This window comes from Furipterus horrens, unplaced genomic scaffold (genome assembly GCF_987537825.1).
Source record: "Furipterus horrens unplaced genomic scaffold, mFurHor1.1.pri manual_scaffold_2, whole genome shotgun sequence".
Classification (NCBI taxonomy): domain Eukaryota; kingdom Metazoa; phylum Chordata; class Mammalia; order Chiroptera; family Furipteridae; genus Furipterus; species Furipterus horrens.
The window spans coordinates 88,590,548-88,612,616 of record NW_028327172.1 but is presented as its reverse complement, the minus strand read 5'-3'; the positions used below and the strand labels follow the sequence as shown (position 1 = coordinate 88,612,616).

Below are 22,069 nucleotides of genomic sequence, written 5' to 3'. Positions count from 1 at the left end.
CGAGGGAGGCTTCCCGGGGTCTGGAGACCGAAGAAACTTTTGAAGGAGGATGAAAGGGTGGAGTCTGAGAGGGACCTCCTAAGTGGGAAAATGAGAAGTAGGGGTGCCGCGGGAGGGTAAAGCAGGGAGCGGATCGGGGACGTCCGGCCTAATTCCCTAACCAGGAGCATCATGATTTCCAGAGTCAGTGAAGACATGGGAGTGATTGGGAGGCGGCGGGCCGGGGCAGCGTGCAGTTGGGAGCTCGGCTCCTGGAGCACGGTTCCGCCCCGCCGCGGGGGGCAAGACCGAAAACGCCCGCCGGCTGCAGCAGTGCCAGCTGCAGACATCCGAGGGGTCCCTTCGCAGCCCCGGGAGGGAAGCCGCCAACCTAACCAAGCTCCGCAAAGCACAACTCAGCCTTCTATCACCGGGAAAGCTCCACCTCTACTCTCCCCCAAACTATTCTAATTGGCAGTGCGGCGCATGGGAAGACGCGGGCGGCTGCCAGCGACTCTGCAGTGCAAAGCCGCAGCAGCCCAGCCCGAGCTGGAGGCGGCGTCCGGGGCTCCCGAACCCCTAAGAGAGCGCCCTGCGCTCCGCGGCGGCCGCCTCCCCTCCTGCGGCTGGAGCGCTTCCAGGGCAGAGGCGCAGAGACGCTGGCCTCCGCGCTCGCTCAGCGGCCCTCCTGCTCCTCCTGTTCCTCCTGCCCCTCACACTCCTGTTTCTCCTCCCCTTGCCCTCAGCTGCCCCTCCTGCCGCCGGCTCCCCCTCCGCCTCTCTCCCCGGCCCCTCGCTCTCTCTTCGCTAACTTTCCCGAGCCCTGACGTACCACCGCAGACCGCGGGCTGCCAGCTCGGCTGTGTCCTGTACCCCATTCCCGCACCCCTGGCGCGCTCTGGAGACAACGGAATGATGCCCGGGGCTGGGGACCGAGACGCAGCCCAGGAGAGATGGCTGGGCACTGGGATACTGGGTAAGGCAGCCCCAGCTTAGTCTCTTCTCCTGCCTCGTCCCCCACCCTTCCTCCAGAGGAGGGGTCACTTAGAAGCTTCGTGCCAGGGACAGGGTGGGCTCTAAAATGCGGCACCGAACGAACACCACTGCTACCGGATTCCTGCCGGAGCCCGGCTGGGTCGGCTATGCCAGCGGAGGACCTTGCATGTCCTCCGCCCCATGGTCCTGTCAGCCTCGCTATTAGTTCTTTGCTGTGTTTGGCGCCTTCCGCGGGAGCTCGATCTTGGGATTGCAGCGTGGGTTTTCCGAGTTCAGAGGGTTCGATGTGCTGGGGGAGGTGGTCTGTACCTCGGGTAGTTTGCGCTTGTGATTGTTGGAGTGGTGGTTTCTATCCCTGCCCAGAGCGGTTTGCAACTTGGCTGTTTGTTACCCAGGCATCAGACACACACCAATGGGGCGGGGGGGGGGGTGGGGGGGGTGGGGGGGGGGTGCTCCCCCTCCTCCCGGCCCTTTTTCTGTTTGGCTCCTCTGCCCTCTACCTCCTTCGGTGCCCACTGCACTGCCTTCCCTGCAGCTCCTCACTAAGGCCTGGAAGAGGTTGTAGGGACTTGGAAGATCCATTAAGCCCTCTTTTAGGAAAAGTGTTGTCTCTCTTGCTACAGAGAGATTCCGTAGGGAGGGCCTGTTTAACTTGCTCCTGGTGATTCATTTTTGGGACGAATATGAAGACCTAGGAGACATATCCAGAGGACACAGAAGGAATAGAGTATTAATACCTGTGAATATGCACATGATAGTTTTGAGTGTCAAACAATGAGAGATTAGGGAACAGTATTTATTAGTCCAGAATGTAGCTTCATAGATCATAGCTAGATTTCAATGTAAGCTGACTCCATCTCTGGCACCTGCACCTCGTCCTGTTTATATTGGTCAGATTTGGCTTTTGGCAGCTGCCCCTGTTGGCTTAGACACATGATGTAGGCAATTGTGCTGGAAACATGGAGACAGAAACCTTTAAGGGCAGTTACTTCTGTTGAGTAAATGTAAATTGTGTGCAGAGCTGTCATGTTGACACCTGTGATGGAGGTGGGGATAGAGTATTTACTCAGAAGTCACCAATTTAGTTACACCCCCAGTGCTAGATAGGTTAACACTGGTGTTTTCTCTGGTACCTTCGGCACCGCCGTCTGCTGGTCTCACAGGGCCCCTGATGAAATGGACCTCTGTGAGGCCTGAGGCTCCACCTCATGGGGTGGACACAGTGCCACTCCACACTGACTCCCCTCATCTTATCTCTGATCAGTCCACGTTCCCACTGTGACCATGTCAGTGGTGTGGGGTCACTGGGGAATTCACACTCACAGTCATTAAATTAGCCCATGCACCAATACCTCCTGCTTCTTAGTTGGGTGGTGGATCATAGATAGTGCTTGGGCTGTTAGAATATTTATAGAACCAGTCTTCTGTGGGCAACCACACTGTACACTAAGTGTGTGTATGTGTGTGGGTGGAGGGGGGATTGTGGGCAGAGTCTTGGCACTTTTCTCCAGGTGGAAGCTCCTTCCTCCTTTGAGGATGTGCAGCTGGTAGATCAGGTAGGGGCAGGACCCAGTGGAGCAGGTTTGGATGAAGCCCTCCCTGAGCTACCCTTGGGGAGTCCCGGAGGAAGCAGAGTGATTTGTAGGTGGTCTTCAGAACTGACCCCACCTGCTCTGCCTCCTTCCCTGCTGGTGCCCCCTTGGACCTTGCCCAGGCAGCCACTGCTGAGCACTCACAGTGACATTGCTCTGAGCTTGGGACACAGATGCCATCCTTGCCATACTTAAGAAGGGACTGGCACCCACATTAAGCTCAATTGCAATCTACAGCCTTGGAAACTGCTTCTCAGTTAAAAGGGTATCCTGTCAGGTTATCATAATCACATGAGTCTCAGTCTCTGTGAGACTGAGCTTGATAGGCGGAGGGGTAGAGGACTCCTGACAGCTTACTACTCTATTCCTAGTCCCCATAGTTGTGAGAACAATAGCTCTGCACCCCCACCCCCAGCCTTTATCCCTCTATACTCATGCCCCAGAGCTTCTTGCAATCTTAAGCCTAGCAGAACAATCCTTGCTGACTTTTCCCCTCACCAGACTTCAATTAACTGGGAGGCAAGTTAGTATGACACAGCCCAAGAGACCTGGATTCTGTCCCATTTGACCATGCACAGTGGAGCAAGTCACCCTTCCTATCCAGAACATGGTCTCCTCATCTATGGGGAGCTCTGTGCTTATGGTTTCCAAAGTTGCCAGCTCTGATGCTGCCAGGGAGCATCTCCAGTTAACTGTCCAGCTGTCTTCAGATCTCCCCCTGTACAGAATCCAGGTCTCTTGGGCTCTGTCATACTAACTTGCCTCCCATCTAATTGAAGTCTGGTGAGGGGGAAAGTCAGCAGGGATTGTTCTGCTAGGCTAAAGACTGCGAGAAGTTCTGGGGCATGGGTATGGAGGGATAAAGGCTGGGGGTGGGGGTGCAGAGCTATTCTCACAACCATGGGGACTAGGAATAGAGAACTAAGCTGTCAGGAGTCCTCTACCCCTCCACCTATCAAGCTCAGTCTCACAGACTGAGACTCATGTGATTATGATAACCTGACAAAATACCCTTCCTTTTCTTAATTGAGAAGTACTTTCTAAGGCTGCAGATTGCAATTGAGGTTTACGTGGGTGCCAGTCCCTTCTTAAGTATGTAACTGGTAATATATCTGTCTTGCACAACACTTTCTTGTTTCCTGATTTGCATAATTGCTGTGATCTGTGTTTAATTATCACTTGTGAGGGTGCTGTGTTGTATAACCTTCTTTCCCTTGGTATGTGTTTATTAAGGACTTGTTTAATGAGAAAGCAATTAAAGAGAGGGTGCTCGATCTCACTCAGAGGAAGGAAAAGGAAAGGGTAAGTAAAGAGTTCATGGGAGTAGAGGAAAGGGGAGAAGTGGAGGGAGACCGTAGGTTTGAATCTGGAACACATTTAGTTATTTTTCTGGATATGCAGGCCTGTGGGCATCCCAAAACCCTTATGGCTGGCCACGCTTGGTGAGATCAGAATGATAGGCAGAGCCATGGCACAGATTCTCCCACTTTGCCCTGTTGCTGAGGGTGTAGGGATCTCTGCATAGCCATGGGCTGGCCCTGCCAACATACCTATTCTGTGGCCTGCAAGAGGAAGAATGGGCACACTGCTTGACCTTGTTTGCAAGGCTGATTTTTGTTGAGCATTCCAGGATGTCTCAGGGGCATGCTTCTATCCCAGAGGAATGGGCAGGAAGCAGGCAGCTTGCCTAAGGAGAGGGAGCTGAGGTCTTTCCTTTGTTTCTGGGCCCAGGGGCTTTGTCTGGCCCAGCCCTGCCTCTTACAGCCCCCAGGGCCTGCACCCCAGAAGAGGTCTGTCCTACTGGCCTCAGTCCACTTTTTGCTTCCCAGCTTTAACTCTGAGTTTATCTGACTTCCCTGGGGCCAGAGTGTATCAGCTTCCCTGTTAAAGTCTACCAGTTTCTGCCTGCCATGCCAAGCAAGCCCTTGGAGCTGAAATTAGAGTAGGCACTTCCTGGTCTCTCTTTCCTTCCTCCACACAGAGTGGGTGTGACTGATGCTTGGATGTGGTATTTGCCTTGGAATATCTGATGGTAGCCATTAGATTCCTGCTGGTGTGAAGATTTAATAATCACATTTGCATGTACTGAATACTTTTTTATGTTAAGAAAACTCAAGAGTCCTGAGTCAATCCTTAGACAAAACTGCAGCACCTAGATAAGGATGGGATTGGGCTGAAGACTTCAGAGTATGGCAAACAAAATGCTACTGTGACAGTGGGCAAATGGTTAGGGTCTTTCAGTGAGCGAAGGCAAAGCTTTGGGGCTCAGGATTGAATCCTACAGGCTGATGAATAGGAGAACTTGTTCATCAGTCCCATGATGCCAGAAACAGGTCTCCAGTTCCAAACACATGTGCACTCCTTGAAATTCTAAAGTTAGGTTTTGGACAATGCAAAGAAAGCCCTTATTTACTCAGGAAAACGGCCAGCCACATGGAAATAATTACCTCCAAGAGATGGTACAGGGTGGAAATATAAAATAGTGTGCAAATGGCCTGGAGACATTCTTGGCTGACATTGGTCATTAGCTAAGGGTACCGTGGTTACACTCAGACCTGTCCAGACCTGTCCCCCTCCCTCCTTTGAATCACTATCCTCCTCTGCCTGCAGAGTGCCGAGGTCAGAGGGATCGACTCACTGAAGCCCTTCTTGTGTTCTATTATCTCATGTTTTGGCTTTTTCCCAAAGTGGAGAGGTAGGAAAGACAGCCATCCCTGGTTTGGGAATGTGCACACTGGATGTGGTATCTCTGACTTTCTCAAGGTCAGTAGGCAGAGGGCAGAGCCTTCTCCTGGGGTGGCCACCCCCATGAAACACTCACTGTTCCAGGGGCTCTATGGGTCCATACCTGCCCATGCTCCCCCTGCGGCTCTAACCCAGCACAGCCTCACAGAAGAGACTACAGGAGACAGGCCCTGGGCTCTCCTGTGCACAAGCCTCTAAGATGTTGCTGGCAAGGACCTTCCAAATGCTGGGCGGGTGTGCAGTGGAAAAGCCAGCCTTGCCTACTATCTCTGATGCCTTAACTTGGGCAGATCTCTGGGCTTCATGAAAACGTCTTGGCTTTTCCTTTGCCCCTTCAGTCTATGGTGGGAATAACAATGCCCCACTCGGAAGCCTGGGAGTTCTGAGTGTATCACAGTTAAGTCATCCACTTAGGTTCACTCTAATTAGTTAGAAATGTGCACTGTCATTAAGCCATACCTTAAGGAAATAGTTTTCTGTTCTGAACTCTTTTTTTCTCCTGCTTCTATCTATTTAAAGCAGTCAAAAATATTTCACTTTTGATAAGCTCTTGGATACGCCATCCTGGCTTGGGGCAGGGAGGGGATTTGGCCCTGACTGGAGTTCCCCCCATCTTCCCCAGGATCGCAGTATCTTGGCAAGAGTGCCCATGAGCACGGGAAGCTGAAGCTGCAGTGCCCCTTGGAGCATGGACTTGGGCCCTGCTGCTCTCAGGATGCTGCCTTCTCCTGACAGTTGCCTGTCACAGCTCTGCACTCTGTTCCTTGATCTGTGGGGACAATGGGGACAATGGGAATGAGAAGCAGAGTTGGGGTCTCTGACCAGAAGGCCATCTTCTAGGCTGGAGGGTGGAATCTGGTTTCTGATTCTTATTCCTAGATATCTGCTGGGGTGCTGCAGGGGTTAGAGGGGCAGAGATAAAAAGAAAACTAGGAGTGCTAAGGAGAGCTAGCCCTGACACCATCATTCTCTTGGAGAAGCACCTTCACAGAATGGTGAAAAGAAAATCTACGTCTGAACACTGCTTATTCTACTCACTGGGTGTGTAGCCTTGAGCAAGTAATATCAAAGTCTGTTTCTTCATTTTGTATTTTGGGGGTAAAAGTAAAAACTACCTTGTAGGAATAGTATGAGGATTAAATGAGACATTGTATCTAAAATGCCTGTCCCCTCCTGAGCAGTGTGGCTCAGTTGGTTGGGTGCTGTCCGCAAAGCAAAAGGTTCAAGTTTGATTCCCAGTCAAGGCACATGCCTAGATTGCGGGTTCAGTCCCAGGTTAGGGCACGTGTGGAAGGCAGTTGATTGATGTTTCTCTCCTTCGCTTTCTTCCTTCTCCTCTCTCTAAAAATAAATAAGTAAAATCTGAAAAATAAAAAAGTAAATAAAATACCTCTCCTATCTTAAAGTAAATACTCAGATTCACCATTTATTATTCAGCCCTGGGCAAGTTACTTCTCTGATCCTCAATTTCATCACCTGCAAAATGAGAAAAATTGTACTTACCTTTTGGCATTCTAATAAAAGTTGAAGTTAATATGTACATATCCTCTGGCACAGTGGTTCTCCAAGTGTCCTACTGACCACAGCATTCTCTGGGAACTTTTTAGAAATGCAAATTCTCAGGCTCTACTCTAGAATTCCTAATTCAGGAACTCCAGATGTTGGGCAAAGCTAGCTGTAATCGTTCTCCAGGTGATTCCAATGCTCTCTCAATTTTGAAAGCAACTGCTTTAGAACAATTCCTGGCATACAGGAGCTGACCTAAGAGTGAGGGATAACTGAAATAACCTCTCAGCACTAAGCAGAACCCTGGTAGGCAAATCCTGTTATTTTAAAATGTATCACCTTGCTTTGGGGTGGTAGAAACATCTCTTGTCGATCTTAGGCAAATCACCTAACCTCTTCTCATAATGTGGGTGTGAGGATTAAATGTGCCTGGCATATAATAAATGCTCACTAAATACATACAGCAGGTCTTCGAGTGAGGTCGTTTCGTTCAACATCATTCTGAGACAATGTTAATAAGATGCCATAGGAGCTTAACTCCTGTTTACATCAATTGTCCTATGTGAATTGTTTTCATTCTACATTGTTTTGCTTAAAGTCACAGAACTTATGGATGATGTGAAGTGAAGACTTACTGTATCAGCTATTATCAACAGTGGCAGGAGTCATGATTGGGTTTCTGGACCACAGGGCCTTATTTCTGAGCTTCAAGGTAAGAGCACTCCATTAGAAGCTAAGGCGACATGAAGGAGCTGAGGGAAGCCCTGCGAGCAGGAGCCAGGTTGCCAGCTCTCCTTGGAGCTACTTCACTGTGATTTACAAAGCATTGCTCAGGTGCACCGTGTGTCGTTGTCTCATGTGCGCAAGACAAGAGGAAACTGGTTTATGATGCACCCCGAGAGAATGAAGTTAGACTAAAGAGGTTCTTCCTTGAGAGCGAAGATGGGAGAAAGAGTAAGGTTGGTGACCTTTGAAGCAAATACTGACCCTGGCTGTCTTGGGGATGAGAATGGTTCTGAGAGTTGCATGTATAGCTGGGAGCTGACCTCAGTTGAGAGGGGTTCTCAGTGGTCCCAGCCACTAAACGCAGTCAGCTCAGCCAAGTCTCCTGCCATTTGGGGCCTTGGTTGTTCTGTCTCTAAACTGAAGCAGTGGGATGAATGGATCAGTCTGGGTCTTTTAGCTCTGACATTCATGGGGATGGCAGGCTGGAGGTCCAGGTTAGTTGAGGGAAGCAGCGGTCTAAGAAGACAAGCCAGGGAAACTTGGGGATAGGAGGCAGTGCAGCCAGGTGACTGCCCTCCAATGCCCATGAGCCCTTGAGTCAGACTCCAGTTCATATTTCAACTACCCTTAGAATTTGTCAGGCTTTGGGCAAGGCCTTACTTTCCCACCTGTAAAATGTGACTAGTAACACCCACCTTATAGGTACGAAGTGAGAAGGAAATGAGGTTACACATGTGTGGCACTTAGCAAGAATCTAGGTTTGGGAAAGGGACCTTATTCTCAGTAGTCACTGGGAACCTAAGTAGGGCTCCCTCTGAGTGCTCACCTGGGGTGACTACGAGTACCATTTATATAGTGGGAAGGAGAAGTGACATTCGATTCTGACCCCCTCCTCCCAAGACCTTGATGTATAGTGGGGTTTTCTTAAGCACTTTATAGGACAAGAGGAGGACCAGGTCCCCTTTATAAGGGCTCGTGAATTGGGTCCCAGAGGCCATGATTGTGTCAACATAAGAAAGATTCAAACCTGTAGAGAACTTTTGTGAGTTTATTTGCGCCAAATGGATAACAGCTGCTGGGAAACAAAATCTCAATGGATTAAGAAAATGCTCCAGAAAATGGCGGTTTTGCACCTTACTTTATGCAGTACAAAAAACAAACAAACAAACAAACAAAAAAAAAAACCCGCAAAGGGGTTACATGAAATACATTGGTGACAGATTAGGGAGGTGGGAGAAAGCAGTGAGTGGAGGAGGGCTTTTTGGATTGGATAAAAAGTAAAATCATATACACATATTTCTTTCACATAGGTGGGTACAGGAGAGTTAAGAGTTGACAATTAACTCGTTAACAATAACGATGAGGGAATTTGTGGTCTCCCTCTGGTGTGGTGCCTGTTCCCAAGAGGTCCAGAAAAAGAAGATTACTTTGATATTTCAAAGGTATTTTATTATAGATGCAAAAAGACAAAACAAGCTAAATTAAGGTAAAGACTGACTTTTGTCAGGGAAGATTCGAGCCTAGGACATGAGTACCTGCCATAAACTGCGTTTAGTTAATAAGTTTTAATTCAGTGGTTACTTTAGGTCTCTGAGTTTGTAAAGCCATCACTCAGGCACCCCCAACTCCCCAGCTGTCAGGGCAGCATGTGGCCCCCTTTCTCGCACAAGTGAAAACTCAGGGTTTCCACTTTTGGACAATAATTGGGTGTGGGTGTAGGTGTGTGGAGGGCAATGGAGGGAGCTCTCAGGACTATCCTAGAAGAAGGGGCAGGAGTGTGGCTGTGGTGTGTGGAGGCAGGAGCGGCTACGCTAGGTCAGGAGGTGACAGGGGTTCCAGCACCCTTTTGGCCCCATCCCCCACTTGCATGCATTACAGGTTGCCCGTAATCTGCCTCCCCAGGGTGCATTCAGCCCTCATAGGAAACCTCTCTCCCTGATTGGTTTAGTCCTTCGACCATCGCTGCTGCCCAATGCTAAGACCAGGCCCATTCCCACGCCCCCCACCACACATTCTGTCCTGGCCAGTCAGTTCTGTTCTCAGGGTCCTGTTAGGTGGCCAGAGGGTGTTGGACTCAGATGATGGTCAAGCAAGGTCCATCCCGAGTGTCCCTCTGACCCGCCGCCCCTCAGGGCTGGTGGAAGCCTCCAGGGCTCCGGGAGAACAGTGACCCGGGCCTGCGGCTGCTCTTTTTTTTCTTCACCGCGTGGAGCCTCGCTCCATGCCCTCCACCCGCAACCCACCAATTCTGAAAAGGTAAATGAGGAGGCCGCGGACTGTTCTAGGTGGAATTCCTGCGGCAAGTCGAAGGAGCCCGTCCTGCACTTGGGGTGGGGCAGAGATGGCATTTCAGAGACAGTGCTAGAGGAGTAGGGGGCGGGGCCTGCGCCACACCAAAGGCCTCATTTTCTTGGGTTGGGGTGACCTCTGGTGATCATTCAGAATGCCACAAGGGCTAAGTGGCCCAGAGTTCAATTCTGCCCAGGCCAAAAGGGGAGAAATGGAGAATTAAGGCGGGTGGCCCAGGTAGTGTCATTTTGAAGTAAAGAGCACCCCCTTCTTGAGGTTGAAATTGAGAGTGACTGGAACCTCCCTGTCTGGCCAAGCTACCCTTCCTGAAATTCCCTTCCAGAGCTCCAGCCTGGAGGTTTCAGATGTGTTTTATTAAGAGAGGTGGTGCCCCCTCACACAGGTCTCTTCCTGCTCCCGGTGTGCCTGTCACTGGAGGTGTCTGTGGGGAAGGCCACCAACCTCTATGCTGTCAACGGCACGGAGATCCTGCTGCCCTGCACCTTCTCCAGCTGTTTCGGCTTCCATGACCTTGGCTTTTGGTGGTCCTACAACAGCAGCGATACATTCAAGATTGTAAGTAGTGGGGGAAAGGACAGCAAAGTACAGATCAGATTTTCCTATCCTCCCTTCCCGGTAATTCCCCTCTTCCTTCATCCCAGACTCTGGGTGCTTGGAGACTGACCCTAGTGTGAAGGTCCCTACGACTCACCTTTAGTCATTCTTTCGCCCAGAGTTCCTTGCAAAGCCTACCTAGAAATATCTAAGTGAGAGGGATGTTTAAATCATGTTGCCAGAATTTGGGTTCTGTTGAAATTCTTGGTTAGAGTCCTCTGTTTGGTCTGAAGAAATACCTGAGACTTGAATTGCTTATATAAAAACTAGTAATTTAATTTATAAAACAGGAGAGAGAAGGACCTTTGGAAGGCTTGGAAAGAGGGAATGAGAAGAGTCTAAATGGGAGAAGGGCAGGGGAACTGGACTGGGAGAGAAGTGAGAGGAACCTGAGAAGAGAACTAGATCTGTAGGAGCATCCACAGGGCTGTGGGTGGGGATGGGTCAACCAACAGGTGTTTGTTGAGGACTCACTCTGCAATCTGGTAGGGACCATAGAGACAAACATAGGGAAGCCACAAGTGACCAACTCGATATAATTAAATGCTGAACTTGGAGGGTGCTGTAGGATTGATCCATGTTTTAATGGAGGGCCTCAGTTGAGATGGACAGGGAGGGGATGCAAGTCAACAAAGGCGGGCGGGGGCGTCGTGGCAGAGGGGAACAAGTGTGGCATTTGCAGGAGTTATTATAAAAGGCTTTTATGAAGAAAGCACTAAGAGCTCTACTACATCCCAGCTCTTCAATGAAGGAACATGGGTTTAGCCTGAAGCAAGCGAAATTCAGGTTAGACTGGCAGAGCTAGCAAGACTGGAAAGGAAAACAGGTGGGGGGATCACCTCTGAGAGCGGTCAGGGTCCCAGAGAATGGTCTGGAGTGATGTTATGACCCTTGAGGACCCCGATTCTTTCTTGTCCACCTTCTCTCCCCTGTCTACCTCCCAGCTCTTAAGTGGGACTGTAAAGACTGAGAAGTCTGACCCCAAGGTGCATTTGAAAATTGATGACCGCATCTCTCTGGAGGGCTCCACCAAGGACAAGATGAATAACCTTTCCATTCTGCTAAAGGACCTGGATTTCAGTGACACAGGCAAATACACCTGTCACGTGAAGAATCCCAAGGAGAAAGATCTTCAGGAACAGGCCACCATCTTCCTCCATGTGACTGATAAATGTATGCAGTGGGGACGGAGACAAGGGCAGTGGAGTGGGAAGGACTAGGGGGTACCCAATTCAAGGTTATAGTGAAATGGTAAAATGGACCACATTGGTGTTTTCTTTCACTTTACCCTTTCAAGAGTTAAAGGAGTTACATCTGGAACCTCCCAGAACTTAGCTTAAACACTTATTCTGCCACTAGATAGCTTATAAAATACACTTACCTCCTCTGAGCCTCATTTTCTTCATCTGTAAAATGGGAATATGGTTGCATTCTCCTGGGGTTATTGTGAGAGTTAGAGAAGCTCCATGGGAGGGTTTTGTGATGGGTAAAGGTCTCTCTATAAATGCTGATTATTACTACTATTGTGTATGTCTTTAGCAAAAGTTGATTGAATTCCAGGTATTGTACCAAAAAGTGCTATAAATGCTACACAGTGTTCTTACTTGAGGGATGTACAATTCAGAGTAGGGCAGAAAATAGCCAGATAACTTAAACAGAGGCAGAATATGTAGAGATATAGGCAATGAAGATTGATAAGAATGGTCTTGCCTCTCTGGAGCTTGAATCCCAGTTGAGCATTCTAGTCTGACACAGGTGGAAGAATTAAACAATGAAGAAGCATGTGATAAGGACCCAAGTGGTTACATGACCCAGACACTGAAGGTGGAGCTAGAGGAGTTAGGCTGGGCTTCATGGAAGGGGAGCCTAGAAGGCCAGGAAGGTGCAGAATCAAGGATCGTGACTGTGCTGTGTCTCACATGTCCTGGGGCTTCCCTGCTCTCCAGGATGACATGGAATGCCTGGAGCAGGAGATGCTCGTGAGTTCAATGTTGGCTGTACCAAGAACAGAGCCAGAGGTCATCAGGCAGCTTGCTCTTTGTCTAGAGTCAGTCATCTGAGTCAAGTCTGCATATGGTGTCACCTCTCCATCTCTAAATGTCACCCACTTTGTGCTTAGCCTTTTCAGGAGGGAAGAGAAGGGGAAAGGAACCAACATTTATGGAGCATTTCTGAGTATGAGGCACTAAGTTAAGTGCTTGCACTTTGCTCCTCTTCTCCTCACATATCTCTTCAACCTGATCATCTCTTCATTTTTACAATTTCATTCATCCATTTTTTTCCAACAAATATTTATTGAGAATCTGCTCTGTGGCAGACATGGTTCTAGGTGCTGAGGTTATAGCATGCACACAATAGACAAATTTTTGTCCTTATGAAGATCATCTTCTAGTTGGGCGAGATATACAGAAAGCAAAATAAATAAGAATGGTTTGTGTTAGGGAGAAAAAGTAAAATGGGGAAGGAAACATGGGATGCTAGCAGGGTCACTGGAAAAGGTGACATAGAGCGAGGACATTTGAACGAGGTGGGAGAGGAAGGAGCTGTGAGGGTGTCTTTGGGAAGACAGTCCAGGCATAGAGAACTGCAAGTGCAAAGGCCCTGAGGCAGAGATGCTTGGAAAACCAGGAGGCCAGTGTGGCTGGAGCAGGGCAAGCAGTAAGAGGTGAGTCAGATTAAGTCAGACTGTGTGGGGCTCTGCAAGCGTGAGTGAGATGGGAGCCACTGAAGAGCTCTGAGCAGAGGAGTTGATGCTAGAACAGGCTCCCTCTGGCTGCTATGCTAAGAACAGACAGTGGAGAGAGGAGGCCAGTTCAGAGGCTTCAGCAAACATTTAGGCAAGAGATGCCAGAGTGGTAGTTGGAGGTCACTTTTTTGAAGTTAGGGCTATCAGGATTTGCAGGAGGGTTGGATATGGGGCTTGAGAAAAAGAGAGGAATCAAGGATAACTCCACGGAGTTTGGTAAAGCAACTGAAAAGATGAAGTTTTTTGAAGGAAGATGGGAGAGGCTATGGGTGGAGCAGGTTTGTGAAGAAGCCAGGAGTTCAGTTTTCAGATGAGGAAACAGAGGCAAGAAGGGTTAATGACCTGTTCAAGGTTCCAGCTTGTTAGTGACTGCTGAAATCCTGCAGTCACAATCCAGACCAACTCCAAAGTCTTCCCACCACATGAGAGATAGAGGGAGAGTCAATTTTCTTCTGCACAGGTAGAAAAGACCTAGGCAGGGGCAATGATGTTCTCATGGGGTAATTTGGGGGCCCTATGTCTGAATTATTTTAGGACCTGTACGTGTGTCTGTGGGAGGATGTGTAGGGAGTCGGGGAGAAGAGGGGCCCCTTGTGTGGTGCATTAGCCTGGTGAGTGCCATGTTCCAGCCTCTCCTGCTTCCTGCTGTAAGGCTTGGCAGAGAGGACCAGGGGCCTGGGTGAGGGGGACATGTCCCAGGTACTGGGGTTGGAGGCTGTGTAGGCTTGGACTGCCATGGTGCTTGGCTCCAGGTGACTCCTGCTCCCCTTGTTCACCCCCTTCTCTCCTGGCTGTGGCCATGTAGTGGAAGAAGTGGACAACACGGTGACACTTATCATCCTGGCTGTTGTGGGCGGGGTCATTGGGCTCCTTATCTTCATCCTGCTGGTCAAGAAGCTCATCACTTTTATCCTCAAGAAGACTCAGGAACAGAAGTGAGTTGGCTCCAGAACACAGTACTTTTTTCCCACCAGCACACTACCCACTCTCATCTCGTGTGTGTTCCCAGCATCCTCTAGTTCCACTGTCATCTGCCTCCATCAACCTTTCTCCTCCCATTCGTACCCTCAGCCATCCTGTCTTCCTCAACCTACCACTCTCTTTCCTATCCTTGCAACCCTCCTCCTCTCTGCTGATCTCACTCCCTCTTCCTCATCTTCCCAAAAGGTATTTATTGAATATGTTGGATTCACTGAGTGCATATATGCAACATATTTGCTCTTACCTGAACCACTGTTTTTCTGACCATCCCATTTGCCTCTCTCTTTACACTTGTACTACCCCAACCAAAGCCCTACTAAAGAATTTAGGAAGCCCTTTTGGTCTAAATCAGAGAAAATATAAGATCCCATGTACAGAAACTCTAAAATGGGAAGATCCTTCTGGGATTTGGGAAACTTTTACTGTGAAATTCTGAAAACTCAAATGGAGGAGATAAAGAAATCTAAAACAGCTGATATTGCTTCCTAGGAAGCCCTAGGATAAATTCAGGAATAAAAATAGACATCTCTAAGGGGGAGGGGAGGGAAAGATGAGGAGGGAGGAATTGCTGGAACAGGTGGGGACTATTGCAAAACCTGCCCAGGGAAAAGACACTGCAAGTTGTGTTCTTAGCAAGAAAGACGAGGTGAGGCAGGCCTGCCATTGGAGCAGAGAAGTGACAGTAACAGGGAGGTGCACAAGGAAGGGAGAACTGCTTTGCTTTTGTTTGCTTCATTCTGCTTGACTGAGAAGAAGGAATTAGGCTGGGGAGGGCAGAAATTACACTGATGAGAGGAAGGAGGCTGAAGGCAGGAGGATGTTAAGGATGTTGGGGTGAGGAGCAGGAAGCCACTGAGCACCTCATCCCAGATCCTGGCTGAGATAAAGAATTCTTGATTGTTTCCCTGCATGGCCAGAGGCTGTGAAGGGTTTAGAAATCTTCACAGGGGCCAGGAGCATGCAGCAGGACCAAATTTTGTTGTTAATAATCAATTAATGGTGAGCAAAATTGAAGAACAAACTATTCAATACATGGTTTAAAGCACTCAGAAAAAAGAAGTGAACTTTGGGCGCCACCACAAAGTCATCGAAAACAAGACAGGCTAACCATCTTCTTGCTAGTGCCCTGGTGGATCAGGAGACTGCTACAGATACAAGCATTTCCTGTCATTCATCAAATGTGTCTCCAGACATTTTTATGTAATATCCATAATTTTCATTTTGCAGTTGAGTAAAGTGAAGCTCACAGTGGTTAAGTGATTTGCCCAATGCCACACAGCCAGTAAGTGATAGAGTTGGGATTTGAACCCTGGATTGTTTGGGTTCAAAGCCTGAACTATTGCCATTATACCCTACTGATTCATGGGGTATATCTACAGTTAATGCATTCTTTCTTTCATTCAGTTGCTATTTTTGAGGTACTGTGTGTAAAGGCACTGTATCAGGTGCTATAGGAAATTCTGGAAGGAATGACATTCTGCCCCTAAGTGAAGGCTGTGTACACACACAAAAAAATGTAATAGAAGGCAGAGGGGGTCAGTGGCAGCAAAGAGGTGTGGTAGAATGAGCAAGGGTTCAGAAGAGGGAGGAATTTCTGGCTAAAGGGAGTTTGTGTTAGGCCTTGATAGGTGGATATAATTTAAGCCCTGCGAAGGGTGAAGAGAAGGCTGTTTCAGATGGGGGAACCACTGAGAGAAAAGGCAAAAAGTTTAGAAAGTGGGTAAGTATCTGGAGAACAAGGCATTGTGTTTGTTGGGGGAGTGGCGAAGATGTGGTAGGGAGGAAGGGGATAAAAACCCTGCAAAGGGGATTGGCAACAGGCACTTGGGGTCCTGGGAGTCCAGGCTGGGATGGCCTTTCCTGACTGTAGGGTTGCTGGCCAGGGCTTACAGGACCTGGTACAATCAGAGGCCTTTAGAAGAAAGGGTCTGGCCATAGTGGGCAGAGGGACTGTGTGGGGAGGCTGGATGCAGGCCCTGGGGAAACCCAAGAAGGGTCCTCTGAGTGGCAAGGAAAACTTGTACTAGCAGCACAGATGGGGTGGCCTCCTGAGAAGAAGGGAGGTGTTGGACAGCTTCTCATGATAAGTTCTGGGCTTTCACATATGGGTGTGGTTCCTTCTGCCTGGAATGTCTCCTCCTTATTTTCCTGCTCATCTTTCTTGATCTCAGCTTAAATGACACTTCCAAAGAGCCTTCCTTCACCCCTAGAATGAGCCTTTCTAGATCGAGTTCCTCCTCGGTATACCTGCCATCCTATTATTTACCACATTGTATCATAATCACTTGTTTAATATCAAATTCCATGAAAAACCATAAGTTTTCTGAGAGCAGGCACCATATAAAATTGCCTACCCTTCTAGCCTTATAATGTCTGGTACCCAGTAGGTTCGTGGTAAAGAAATATGGATGGTTAGGTAGATAGGAATTGGTAAGCTGACTATACATTCGTATAGAGATAGAAAATAAATAGTAGGTAGACCCATCTCAGCAGAGGTCTTCAGTGGTATGCCTCAGGATCAGCTTGTTCATGGTTATTAAGATTTGAACTACAAGAGGAGTGATATACTTATCAAATTTCCAGAAGGCTAGTGACTATGTAGGTGAACAAAATGGGGATCTAGATCTCGATAGCCTGGACAAATTTCTGTGAGGTGAAATTGATGCAAAATTTTAAGTCCTCCCTGAGGGCCTCAAACCTGGCTGTTAAGCCCAGGGCAACGCTAAAATGTAGTTTAGCAACAGCAGCTATGGATAAGCCTTGGGCATTTTCACCAGCAGAAAGCTAGGTGTGACTCAGGTCTTCGCTGGAGACCTGCGCACTGCCGTTGAGGTGGGGTGAGCTGAAACTGGAGTGTGCTCAGAACAGGCAGTCAGGGTAGTCATGCTCCTCACCGGTGTCTTCCCATCTAAGTGTTTCTCTTTCCTGATGTTTTCTACACTGTCCCACCGCCCTCTGCCCACACCTGCCATCCTCTCCTCTACCCCTTCCCTGCTCTTCTTCTGCTGGCCACAGTGAGCTCAGGGGGAAAGGGCCTGCTGGGGCCTTGGGGGAGGGGCTCTTTGCCCTTGGCATACTGCCTGCTGACTTGGACCCATTCCCTGGGTTGGCACAGCATGGGATTACCCTGGTTTGGCTTCCCCTCAGCACTGACCCCTGGGAACGGAGCCTGATAGCTTTGCCTCCTGCAACGTTGAGATGACGAGGTGATGGCTTGCTTTATTGAATACTTTCTAAGTGCCAGGCACTGTCGTAAGTGCTCATTGACTTCCCAGCAACCCCATAAAGAAGGTGTCATAGTTACACCCATTATAGAGATGAGGAAATTGAGGTACAGTGCTTAGGTAACTTAGCTTCTGTCCACCTTAGTTCTGCGGAAAGCCACAGGGAGAGCTGGGTGCAGGGGGCCACGTCTCCCCTCCACAATGTATCCAATACTCTTGCTTCTCCTCTCACCAGTGCCCTTCTCTCCTCCCTCTGTTTCCAGGAAGGAGTGCCTTGTAAGTTCCTCAGGGAATGACAATACGGAGAATGGGTTGCCGGGCTCCAAGGCAGAAGAGAAACCACCAGCAAAGGTGTGAGCCCCAGCTTGGGGCCAAGCAGCTACACAGAGCCTCACTTTTGGATGAAGAAACATGCTCGAGCTGTGTCTGTGAGCCCACATGCCTGAGACTGTTGCTGCTTGGCTCAAACTGTAGTTTTTCTAGATGGAGAGAAATTAGGGTCCTGTCCAGCCTGTCCCACCCCCTCCCCGGCCAGGGCTCCACAGGGATAAAGGCTGGGGGTGGGGGGCAGTGGAAAGTTCAGGAAAGAAAAGGGGAGGCTCAAGGGGTGTGGAGGGTCTGTTCCCCACACCTGGGCAGGTGGTTCTCTCCCTAAGACGCTCCGCCCTATAAGAGCCGTGACTGGGTTTTCCTCCAGATTTCTCTTCTAGAGACGAGGGGGACCAGCGAGAGCTGCCTCAGTAGTTGGGCCCTGTGTGCAGAGTACTAACCCTTCTGATGGTGGGATTGGCCTATAGGGGACTGTGCAGAATCTAAGGGTGAGAGGTTACTGGAGGGGATCCTACCGTGAGAGGCTTTGATGGATTCCAGACCCCGCCCCCCCCCCCCCCCATGTTTCTCTAGTGAGGCAATTCTCTTTATCCCCTCCATGGTAGGCTGCCTCCCTGCCTCTGGCCCACAATCCCTTCTCCCCCCACCTCTGCTGCTCCAAATCCTGAAACCTCCCACCAGGGCTGGCTGCCTTGGTGTTGGGGAGGGTCCTGACCCACCCAGTCTGCTCCTCTGATCTCTCAGTTTCTGAGGGGCCCATGAAGGGGCCTCCCAGGCCTTTCTTGGGTGCTGCCTACCCCTTCCCTAGCATTTCAGGGCTGCAGAGGTGAAAGAGCCAGTGCCCTGGGCCTTGTGGCCGCTGGAATGTCCACCCCAGCCCTGCCAATGCTGGCCACTCCTACTCCTTGGCATGGGAGGACCATCACCACTCCTGGGAACTCCTGAGTCTGGTTCTGCTCCCCCTTTCCCTGATGGGGCAGGTGGCATCTTCTTGCTTGAGGTTTTACACCTTCCCCTCCTATTGGCTCACTCCTCCTGTGCCCTCCACCACACCTCCCCTGATCCAGGATTGTTTCCAACCCTGGGTCAAGGGCCTGCTTTCAGCTCAGGGGTTCTCTTCCTTTGGATGAGTGGGCCCTTGGGTTTTCTGGCTGCTTCTTGCTCAGCTGTGCCACCCCCTCTCCTGTCCTGGGATGGGGAAGGAACAGGAAGAGTGCCACTGTTTTCCTTTGCTTTTCCAAGAACTGGTTTGCACACCCCTGTGTGTGGGGCTAGACTGTGCCTTAGCTCCCAGGTCCTAGCTCATCTCCTCCCCCACTTTAGCCCACACATAGAAACCATCTCTGGGGCGGCCCTCATCCAGGGTCATGCAGTGGACTAGGGAGCTGGGGTTGTGTCACGAATGGTCCCTTGGCCAGTGACTGAGTCTCAGAGACATCTGCCAAGTGCTCTCACGGGGGTTCCTAACAAAGGATGTAGTGCTATTGGGAGTGGACCCTCCTGATGGAAGCCCCCTCGTGTTGTTCTTGTGGGGTAGAAATGGGGAGGTGAGAGATGGCATGGAGCTGTGACAATGGAGGTCTCCACCATCTGCTCCCACTCCCTCAGTCTCTTATAGAACTTCTGAGACTTGTTCTCTGGGCCTCTGGGAGGGATGGTAGGGAAGTAGCGCCTTTACCAGAGTCTATGGACACTGCCTCAGGGTTCTGCCTCCCAAAAAGCAGCAGCAAGCTCCCACAGGGGTGAAGATGGGGAGGGAATGAAGAACAGCAGTGCCTGCAGGGTACCAGGGCTGTGGCCTGTGGCCCATGTCCAACCCGATGTGCCCATAGGGTCCTGCTCTGATCTGCCTTTGTCCCTTCTGTACTTTTACACCCAGAACTCATCTTGGGCTCTGGTTCAGATTTTCCTGGCTTTGGGAACAGACAGAACAGCCATTCAGGAAATTTTCATATTTGCCATCATACGAAACTGCTTTCTTCATTCCCAGCTCCAGCATTTGGCTGGGCAGTGTCCTGGGTTCCCCTCACTGAGGAAGGGCATACTTGAGGGGCAGCCCAGGCACTGAGTGGGGAGAGGGGGCACATCGTCCTCTGCACTTCTGCCTCTGCTGCCGACTAGTAGGTGGGTAGTGCATCTTCTCCAGACTCAGCTATCAGATGGATGTAATAATTAATACTTACCTACCTCACAGTACTGTTGTGAGGCTTGGCATGTTTTTGTTTAAAAAGATTTTTGGGCTTGGAAAGGGATCTAGGAGGCCAGGTACTATAATTGGTGGGATTGTTCCAAGTTTGTCCTGTCCTCTGTGTCCCATCCCTGTAACTCTCTCTCTCTTCTTCTCTCCATTTCTCCCTCTCTTTCTTCTTTCCCCACCTTGGGATTATTTTAGTCTCTGTGATATTAGAGACCTTGGCTCTTGTGCTGAAAGCTTTTTGTCCATGGCTTTTGGTTGGTGGTTTTCAAGAGGTGATTGGGAATGTAGGGGACAATTTCAGTTGCTCCAATGCCTGGGATTGTCTATAGTCACTTTCTAAGTGGGGACAAAGAAAGCTAAATTTAATCCCCTCAACTAAGAATTGCCCTGCCCCAGTGCTGGGATTATACCATGAAGAAACACTGACAGGGATTTGCAATAGAATGCAAAGCCATCTTCCCACGCAGACCCTCAGTGTATCCTAGTCTCCAAGGTGATCTCCAGGGGTGGTGAGGGTGTTTTCAGAACTTGTGATCTAGATAGAACCATTTACAAAGTGGATCTTGGGAGCCCTGGATGCATGCAGCTGTGCTCACTATAAAGTGAGTAGACTGAAGGCAAAGTCTTTCTCAGCTTCCATCCTTGACCTCAAAGCAGGGCCTCAGCATTCCAGGCGTTGGGTTTCTCGTTGTGTAGGAATTGAGTAGAAGGCAGCCAGAATGAACCTGTGATGGTAGAGAGGTCTGGGAAAGGAGCTGATGGAGCTCAGACTTTTCACATCTGGCTGGCTGACCAGAGCTGGAGGTGAAGTACAGGTGTGAAAGTATGTTCCTGAGATGGTGACAGGTGAGGGTGTGCCTGTGTGGAGGGGAATGGAATGTGCATGTGGAAATGCATGACTGCAGAGTGGGTGGGCTCTGCAGAGATGGGGATATGTGAAGGCTGAGTGCACCTGTGATAGGGAGACTACATTTCAGGAGCTACTTCCGTGGCCTCAGCTATACCTATTGGGGCACCTGGAGGCTAAGAAAGGCCAAGAAACAGAGAGGCACACCAGCCATACTCCTGGGTTCCATGACTCCATGACTCCATCTCACTGTCACAGACAGAAGCCTTCTGAGTGCCAGGGCCGGGCTCTGTAGCTTGCTTCACTTTGCCTCAGGTTGGAGTCCCTACCCTCTCTCACCTCCCACCTGATAGGCAATGCTTTTGACTATCTTATGCATAGTTTATTCCTCTGGCTTGGATGATAACAATACCCACAGTCAATTTCCTGTATAACTATAGATCAAAATGATGCAGCTGGGGGCCTTGGGAGGCCTCAAGTCCAAGGTGCCTCTGAGAGGCATAGCTGTGCACATGTTCAGCACTGACTTGTGTTCAAGCACAGAATGGATATGATCAAACTGTCTTGCCTTTACAACATTTTTGCATTGCAGAATTTTTATTTAGCTTTGCCTTGGATGAAATAAAAATTATGTTGAATAGACTGGTTTGTTGTCTTTGTTTTTTGCTAATTGGGAATTGGATTCCAGTTTTGTTACCTGCCAGCTGTAATTGGGATGAGTTTCTTTACTTCTGTGAGCCTCAGTCTCTTTGTGTCTAAAATGTTACCTGCCTAGGTGAGATATCACACGTAAAAAGGCCTAAGAGGGTCTGGCATAGTCACAGGCACTCAAATCACATTAGCGCCAATACCTTCTCTGGAGAGGTTGGAAAGGTGGGGACTTAACACTGAAATCATTGCCAGGGCCCTCTCTGTGCTGATGACCTGGGTAATGATTCTGGTAGCATGAAATGTCATTGAACCCCTTCCTCAGGCTGCCCCTAACACCAGGTTTATATTTGGATCCAGGTGAAATCTGCTTCAAATGGACAAAGGCAACCTTAAAGAAGAACAGCACAAAAGAGCTTTGCATGGCTGGTTCCTCCAGCTTGCTGTTCCAGGGGACAAGCTATCTGGGGGTGGGAGAAGGAGGAAGCTTAGGCTTCTACCTCAGGAATGACCTTACCCATGCACATTTCATATTGCCCATCTGAAATTATTCTAACATAGATTACCCAAACACTCCTGTTTTCAGAATAGTTTCTAGCTGCTGGGCTTAAGGCCAGGCTGAAAAGGAATTGGGAATACGAGAGAGAG

General features: G+C 49.5%; 1 protein-coding gene and 1 long non-coding RNA gene across 3 annotated transcripts; both read left to right on the top strand.

The window, feature by feature from the left end:
* Nucleotides 1-485: 485 nt before the first annotated feature.
* Nucleotides 486-17,961, top strand: SCN4B (sodium voltage-gated channel beta subunit 4). 2 transcript variants are annotated; one of them, XM_090266016.1, is made up of 5 exons: nucleotides 486-955; nucleotides 10,237-10,409; nucleotides 11,516-11,621; nucleotides 14,000-14,129; nucleotides 17,663-17,961. In XM_090266016.1, the coding sequence occupies exons 1-5, from the start codon at nucleotides 892-894 to the stop codon at nucleotides 17,754-17,756; spliced, it is 567 nt and encodes a 188-aa protein (XP_090122142.1). In that variant the 5' UTR covers nucleotides 486-891; the 3' UTR covers nucleotides 17,757-17,961. The 2 variants fall into 2 exon arrangements, with proteins under 2 accessions (XP_090122142.1, XP_090122140.1); XM_090266014.1 differs by having other exon boundaries at nucleotides 11,393-11,621.
* LOC150019006 (uncharacterized) lies at nucleotides 17,956-21,415 on the top strand. The gene is made up of 2 exons (XR_016509027.1): nucleotides 17,956-18,008; nucleotides 18,039-21,415. It is a non-coding gene; the product is annotated as an uncharacterized LOC150019006 (long non-coding RNA).
* Nucleotides 21,416-22,069: the final 654 nt, after the last annotated feature.